We start from the raw sequence: 8,625 nt of genomic DNA on the forward strand, positions 1-8,625 counted from the left end.
TTGTACTGGGTTTCATGATGTATATATTCAGGAAATAATTTTAATCAAACACCTGCAAAAGTGAAGTTGCTCAACATATGGTCCAGACAGACATTTTGGCTCCTCTACTGAGCAGAAATAGTTCTGGACCTGCACTGACTGTATGGTGAACAAACCTTGGTAACCACTTGGTAACACTTAAAAAAATATTTTTGACCATTCTTTTATGTATTTTAAAATATGCAAAATATCATCCCTAATACATAGGAAGATATAAGATAAACCAAATTAAAAGGAAGGAAGAGATCAACATTAACAGACAAGGACGTTATTAAGTCTACTTTATATTTGTGTTATTTCAGCATTTATCTGGATTTCTATGTACAGAACAACAATCACCTGGCGTTTTTCACCTAGCTTGCCCTCTAAAACATTTACAGTTCCTACAAGGTTTTGGCCACCCATCAATTTCATGAATGCCATACTCTCCCTTCTTCTCTCCAAGTCAATACTGGGATAGTGTTTGAACAGTCTGTGATACAACACCAAAACTTATAAAACTTAACTCTTTCCAATCTGAGGGGAAAATTAAAGATGATTTGTGATAATGTGAACCTGGAGAAAATGAAGTTTCCTTGTAACTAATATGGTCATAACATCCTACCTTTTCTAGTAGATGTGTGGAACTGCTGTCTCCTGACCGCTGGATGTTTGATCTACTGCTAGGTGATACTATAGTACTTATTGTAATACTACATATTATGAAACATGTAATATAAGCACTTGTGAAACTAGAAACCAATTGAATATATGACTTTTCTTGAACTTGCTACAGAATGCTAGACTCGAGGCAGCAATTGCTGATGCTGAAGAACGAGGGGAGTTGGCCTTGAAAGATGCCAGAGTAAAACTGACGGATCTGCAACATGCCCTACAAAGCGCCAAAGATGAGCTGGCACGTCTGCTGCGGGATTATCAGGAGCTGATGAATGTCAAATTGGCCCTGGATATTGAGATTGCTACATACAGGACTCTGCTGGAAGGGGAGGAGTGCAGGTGGGTGCCATCTTATGTTCGTTTCTTAGATTTCATATACAGTTGGGCCTCCATAACCAAAGATTCTTTATCCAGGGCTTCAGTTTTCCATATATATATATATATATATATAGAGAGAGAGAGAGAGAGAGAGAGAGAGAGAGTCCAAAAAGCAAAGGTTGATTTTGCCATTTTATATAAAAAGGTAAAGGTAGTCCCTTGACATGAGTGGCTAGTTGTAACCGACTGTAGGGAGTGGTATTCATCTCTGTTATTAAGACAAAGAGCCAGTGCTGTCTGAAGATGAATCAGGTGGTCATGTGACCAGCATAACTGGATCAAACACTATTATCTCCCCACCAAAGTGGTACCCATCTATCTATTTGCATTTGCATGCTTTCAAACTGCCAGGCTGGTAAATGCTGGGAACAGTGACAGGAGCTCACCCCATCAAGAAGCATTCGGACCTCAAACTGCCAACCTTCCAATCTTCCGATCGTCAGAATTGATGTCTTAATCACTAAGCCACTGCATCCCCACCATTTTATATAAGGGACTCTTATTTTATTATGCCATTATATTTAATGGAACTTGAGCATCCACAGATTTTGGTATCCATAGGGGGTCCTAGAATCAAACTCCAGTGGATAGGAAGGGCCCATTGTAATGTGCCTCATAGCTGAGCTAAATAGGCACATTTAAGTCAGAATCCTCATGGTTCACGTATTCTTGTATAAGCAGGGGTTAAACAGCTGTAAGTACTTTGGGGAATGTTATGCAAAAGGGTATCTAATACCTCTTTGTGCAACAGCAATATATAGATGCACAACACAATTAAAAATATGAACACTGATTAAAAATGCATAATCAGTTAAAAGAACATAACATCAGTTTTAAAAAGCATACATATTAAAAACAATCAATCCACAATTTAAAAAAAATTCATAATTTAAAACCCCATAATTAAAAAATCATCCAGGTAGGCCTGCCAGAGAAGATAGGTCTTTTATTCTGTTTTAAAAACATACATTGCATCGTAGGTTTTTTGTGGGTTTTTCAGGCTATGTGGCCATGTTCTAGAAGAGTTTATTCCTGATGTTTCACCAGCATCTGTGGCTGGCATCTTCACATTCTCTGAAGATGCCAGCCACAGATGCTGGCAAAACATCAGGAAGAAACTCTTCTAGAACATGGCCACATAGCCCAAAGAACCCACAAAAAACTATGGATGCTGCTCATGAAAGCCTTCAATGTCACATACATTGTATCCATCTGTAGAATCTCTTCCAGCCGGGAAGCCTGGCCTTGGCTGACAGAAGTAAATATTCCACAAAAGACCTGAGCGCATAGGGTGGATTTTCCAGGAGAAGGCTATTCTGTAGCTAACACTCAGAAAGTGTCTCAAGTTGATGAATCTCTTCTGGCAGGTCATTCCACAGTCTGAGAGAGTTCAAAGAAAATGTCCTCTGGGTAACATCCTAGCTTTGACTGATTGAAGTAGATGTCTCCCAGAAGACCTGAATGTACAGGGCAAATTACAGAGCAGAACGTAACCCTTTAGGTAATCCAGACCCAAACCATGTAGGGCTTTAAAGGTAATAACCAATACTTTGTACTTTGCTTGGAAACTAACAGCCAGTTTTAATCTTGATGTAATCTGGCTGCTCTTAGATGCACCACTAACTAATCCAGCTGCCATGTTTTGCACTTATTGAAGTTTCCAAACTTGGTACAGTGATAGCCCAATTACAGAAGTCCAGCTTTGAGATTACATAGTACTGTATGCCCATTATTGTAAAATATCCCCAGCAAGAAATTTGTATGGTTTTATTTCATATCAATATGTGAAATGCAGCCAATTTTCTCACCCATTTCTTATTTGACCTGGGCTGTTGCCCTAGTTCCCTGATCTTAGCCTACCTGGTTCTCATGTTTGTCCATTATTTTCCAGTCAATGACACAGATATCTTTCCATGTCTGGGCTCTGCTACCATTGTCTTTTACTCTTTCCCCCATTAAAATTAATTGTTCTTCTTTCCTACTCACCATCATGTCTTGCTTTCATTTGTACATTAGTCCCTCAGTCCCATCTTTCTTAGTATGCTGTTTTCCTTCAATCACCCTTTTTTAGACCCCCTGCTCAGCTCTTCTATCTTTTCCCTCCCCTTCCCTTTCTCTTCACTAGCAACAAACAACCTCTCCTGTTTCAGGGTGATCAGATAGCAAACAAAGGAGTTTATTGCACAGTCATTTTTGCCTGATCTGGACACGGGACAGGATCAGGACTAAATGGGGAAAAATGGGTGTTATTGCACAGAACAATACATACATTTTCTCAGGGCGACCACAAGCCATCCCCCAGCTGTGCTTATCCAGCACATTTTGTGGGATGGTAAGCTTCCGTACTATCAAAATTGGTGTGAGAAGCACAACTGGGGGAACGGCTTGTGGTTGCCCTGCTACAAAGCACACATTTTTCTGTGCGATAGTCCACTTCCCCCCATTCAGTCCTGATCCCATCCCATTTCCAGATTGGGCAAAAATGACTGTGTGAAAAACTCCAAAGAAAGAGATCCTGTCTTTTCCAGTAATTAAATTAGGATAACATATTTTACTGGAGGATTTTTTTCTCAATGCCTGCCATTTCCTACAACTATTGAAAATGCAAGAGTTCTCACTCCTCTACATCTGGTCCTCTGTTTCCATCTCTAAAATGCACATGTTGTGTTCTTGACTATCTCTGAACATTATGCACTTACATTCCACATGATTGTTGTGAACATTCTATGTCATCTTGCTAGCTCAACTAATAGGTAAAAGTTAATTCTAACACAAACAGATTGTGTTACAGCTTGGTCATTTTGGGATTATTGAAGACAATTATTCTGATGATGATGTCCATTGTGTCTGTTTTCATTTGTTTATATAATTTTACCAGTGTGTGTTTTTACCCATGCAGGTGGTGTTTTTATTTTTTAATATTTACATAGAATATTGTCTGAAGGTGGAGCAGTGTCTCAGTTTTAATGGGTATCCTTAGATTTAGAATAGCCATTATCTATGTACATATGTATCAATCATTGCAGGTGGTTAGCCATCATGAATAATATTATATGCATATGTACATCACCTAAGATTTCCACACATTTTTATTTGCATCTTTTATTTGAATCACATGTTTTGTTATTCTACAACTCCCATCATCCCCAGTGGGGATGAACTGGCACTGGGTGGTAGGATCTGCAATACATATTTGGAGGACTCCACACTGGGGCAGGCAAAAAAATGGGGAAAGAAACCTGTGCAAATGGCCTTTAATTTGTTGTGAGGGATCTCTGCTCCTTTACAAGGAGAAGGTGGGGAAATACCTCACTTTTACTTTAATCCACATTTGGATTTTAAAAAATCCACAGGTTTCTTACATCCACAATATGGAGACATTTATGAATTTGGGGAAAATTCTTCAGAAATGATCTGCAACAGACTTCCCCCTCCCCCCTTCATTTGTACTGGACAAATTCAATTGGTATAGCTGATCCCCAAATGGAGGAGGCCCTTTTGTTCCTGCTCACCATTCAGGTGTTAAAGGCACATCATGGAAAAGGGTGTAAAAGTCCCAGGATCACTCACCAGAATTAGTCTTGCTGGGAGACTATGGGTATTGATGTTTTGAAGAATAACTTTTGCATGCTCCAGCTAAGGGTGAGGAGCCTCTCAGAAGAAAAAAGTGATGGTAATAAATGGTAGGGGGCTCTTTCTGCTCTCAAGGTACCAGATCTCGGATGCTAAACAGGGTCAGCCCTGGTTAGTACTTGAATGGGAGACTGCCAACAAATATTAGGGATTGTAGGCTGTATTTCAGAGGAAGGAACTTTCAAAACCATCTCTGATTATTCCTTGCCTAAGAAAAACCTATGAAATTCATGGGGTTACCATTAAGTTGACAGATGACTTGAAGGCATTTACACACACAATCAACTGTAGCTTATGGTTCTCTTTTCAGTAGGATAGTAAATCCACTGTTGATTTTAGTCTAAACTTTAGAGGGAATTATCCAGAGTATGGAATCATTTCCCTCAAATATGTTCAGCTCCTTTAAAATTTGAATGACTTCCTGGAGTCAGTTTATCATACAACTGACATAGGAACAAGAATGCCAAGTTAGACCTTCAAGCACTAAAGGATCTAAGAGATTCAATGGATCACTCTAGCAGGTTTATTTTTTAAAATTAAAAAATGAAATGAGACAAAATGGACTAGTTACTGCTCATGCCACTATGCTCCTTCAGAGTTCAAGTTAATCCTGATCTACCTTCCTATTCAGTTAATGCTGTGTCTGAAGAGCCACCTGGAGGAAAAGAAAAATAACCTCATGGTGATCTTTTAGATCAGGATTTCTCAGCCAGGTTTTCTGGAACCATGGCAGTTAAAGTGGTGTCAAACTCCATTAATTCTGCAGTGTAGATGCAGGTCTTCTTGTAAATTTACTTATCTAACACATATGGACTACATCCAGTATTCTGCTGGTATAAATTTTAGAGCAAACACAGGAAACTGCAACAAATGAAAGAAAGAACCCCTCCTAGTTCTGCTGGAAACTGCTGTTCTGTCAGGAGATGTTTGACATCTTGTCAAACGACTACACTGTGACCTTGGTTTAAGAACAAACTCTATTTTATATCCACCATAAATGGGAAATATGACTCAGTATAATGGGTAAAAAAAGGTTGAGGAGCATTCAGAGTTGGCAAATTGATAGAAAATTACAGACTGGGCCTATTCAGGGATTATTATTATTATTATTATTATTATTATTATTATTATTATTATTATTATTATTATTATGCTTTATTTATATAGCACTGTAGAATTATATTTATATAGCGCTGTAGATGTAGGTAAGGGCAAGCGAGCAAAATGGTGTTGACCCCTGAATAAAAATTCTGCTCCCCCAAAAACATTTTTCTCCATTCTCCAAACTTATAGCATTCTACTTATTTAAAACTTCAACTGAACATTGTATAATGTAGGAGACATCCAAGAAAAGGAGCAGGCAAAGTTCTAGTGTGAATGCAAAAACAACAAATAGAAGAAGTGTAAGTGAATGGTTTTCAATGTCTCACTCTCCTATGGAGATTATCGCACATGTTTTTCCCCAGGCTGGGCACAGGATGGGTATGGGCATAAACCACTTTGAAATTGATGTTTTTGCACGTATCTATGCCCAGCTTGGCATCATGTACCCAGTCTGGACTTCTCCTGGACTTTGCAAAGAACTGGAATGTCCTATTCTTTGCGAAGTCTGGATGGGTATGCAAAAAGTATATGATGCCTCCAAGCTGGGCATGGAGGTGTGCGAAAGCATCCATTTTAAAGTGGTTTACACTAATACCCAGACCATGCCCAGCTCAAGAGAAAAACATGTGCAATAATCTCCTCAGTGCTAGAGGTTGGAAACTGCAAGAAAATTTTAATAGGGGCTGTTCTTATTAGGGAGCAACACTCTCATTTTGTCCCCTCCCCATAGGTGATGTTTCTGCCAGCAGGCATTCAAGAGCTAGGCGGTACAGGAGGTAACTTTGAATTCCAATTCCATCCCCTTCTATTTCCCTTTTAAAGGCAACCTTCAGGTCTGGTCATCATCTTAAGAACTTAAACCAATAGGCAGTGCTCTTTGGTTTTCACTTGGCTGCAAAAGCATTCTCTTCTCCAACATTGTCAGAGCATTGTGCTCTGGTCTCTTTGTTCATAAACATTTTTATCATTAATTCACTGACTTGTCTGAAACTTTTCCACCCCACCCCACTCTCTCTCTTTTATAGGATGTCTGGAGAACTCACCACCCCTGTCAGCATGTGTAAGTATCTTAGAAGTACAATGACCTTAAGGGGCTCCATGAAGGCCAACTCTCCAAGCCCTGTTGGGATCAGACCCACACTGAAAAATGAAGAACGAGAGAGAGAGGAGAGGAGAGGGAGAGGAGAAAGAGGAAGAGAAGAGAGTTCTCACCAGCCCAAGCAGCAATAGCAGAGTTCTGCCTTCCTTCCTGCTCTCTATCTCCCTCTCTTTCTCACCCCTCCACCTTCTCAGGCCTCCTTGCATTGGCCATTACATCTCTGGTTCCCACAGGAACTCCAAAAGAAAAGGGCAAGAATACAATCTCACGGCAAAGACACCTTGGCAAAACAAGACCCCAGTGCCCCAGGTGGCCATCCCTCCTCATTTGCTGACTCCCTCCCTCCTATCCATCTCCTTTTGCAGAGCAACCCCCCCCCCCCAAATTTGTGTTGTGCTCAGCAACAGACTTTGGGGCTGCCAGTGTGTGCAGATTCAGAGGTAGGCTGGTGGCAGGCCAGCTGGCTGCATAACCAGCAGTGGAGGGGGATAGCAGAAGTAGCAGCAGTTCTACAGCAGAGTAAGCCATGCTGTAGATGTCTGTGAGTAAGGGAGTATATTATGTAGGTGTGTACACACACACACACACATGCATGTGTGTGGCTTTCCCTTCAGGAACCTCCCCGCCCCATGCACATCAAAGCAGTGTATAGGGTGGAGAAATGAGACACAAGGGTGATCCCTCTGCAGACGGACCTTTGGTGGCCAAAAAGCACAGGGTGGGAGGCAGGGAGGAATTGGAAAGTAGTCAGCTCAGCTTGAGGGATTTTTTTATATATATAAAAAAAGTCCCTCAGCACACATTCCACAAACCCACCCTAGCCAATGGTATCCCACTCACCTCTTTTGGTGGGGAGAAGGAGAAGTGCTCTAGAATCTTGGTGGGCCACAGCAACAAAAGTTATTTAAAGCAAGGGCATGGTATTTCAGAAGGTGCTGAGTTAGCTGCCTACTTGGTGTGGTCCTGCCATGTTTTTCTCATGACACATATTTCCCTATCCTTCCTTGTTTTGCACACAGTGGTAATAGATCACTAACTAGCCTACCCAGCAATGTTTGCTTCATTTCATAGTTACTTCCTTTGCATGAAGTATGTTGGAATTTAGTTTGGAACACCTTTCAGTAACCAGTCTGTTTTTTTTTCCCCAGCGGTGGTCAGCAGCTCTTCTACCATAGGCGGAAGCAGTTATGGCCATGGAGGTGGTGGTGGAAGTCGAGTGAGCAGTGGAGGATTTGGCCTGGGTGGTGGTGGAGGCCTTGGTCTTGGCCTTGGTCTTGGAATGGGTGGTGGAGGTGGTGGGGGTTATGGCATGAGCAGTGGTATTACTGCTGGAGGGAGCAGCTACAGTTCTGGAAGTGCTCGAGGCTTTGGTGGGGGATTGAGTACTGGAGGAGGAGGAGGAAGTGGGAGCTCTTCAAGCATGAAATATGTATCAACATCCTCATCCTCAAGCAAGAAAGTAGCTAGATAAAAAGCAAATATCCACCCACATCCATCCAATTCTGGTAAAGCTCCTGTTTCTAATTGTCAGCAGCAATGCTGAGACTCCAATCTAGTTGTCCTTCCTTTACCCTTGTGAAGTTATGCAGTGATGGAAATGGCCACATAAATAACCCCTAATGATTCCACAAGAGGCATGTGGTGGCTGCTCATTAAAAAAAAATGCCTCTATGCCAACCTTGGCCCACTTTTGGCCCTCCGATTCTGTTGGGCTA

General features: G+C 41.1%; 1 protein-coding gene across 1 annotated transcript in view; it reads left to right on the forward strand.

Moving 5' to 3' along the window:
- LOC121923910 (keratin, type II cytoskeletal 6A-like) overlaps positions 1 to 8,381 on the forward strand; it is a 27,639-nt gene extending 19,258 nt beyond the window's left edge. Inside the window, exons 7-9 of the mRNA XM_042454844.1 lie at positions 815 to 1,035; positions 6,837 to 6,871; positions 8,059 to 8,381. Of these exons, the coding sequence (XP_042310778.1) occupies positions 815 to 1,035; positions 6,837 to 6,871; positions 8,059 to 8,381 (579 nt within the window). The remainder of the gene's footprint in view (positions 1 to 814; positions 1,036 to 6,836; positions 6,872 to 8,058) is intronic.
- Positions 8,382 to 8,625: the final 244 nt, after the last annotated feature.

This window comes from Sceloporus undulatus, chromosome 2 (genome assembly GCF_019175285.1).
Source record: "Sceloporus undulatus isolate JIND9_A2432 ecotype Alabama chromosome 2, SceUnd_v1.1, whole genome shotgun sequence".
Classification (NCBI taxonomy): domain Eukaryota; kingdom Metazoa; phylum Chordata; class Lepidosauria; order Squamata; family Phrynosomatidae; genus Sceloporus; species Sceloporus undulatus.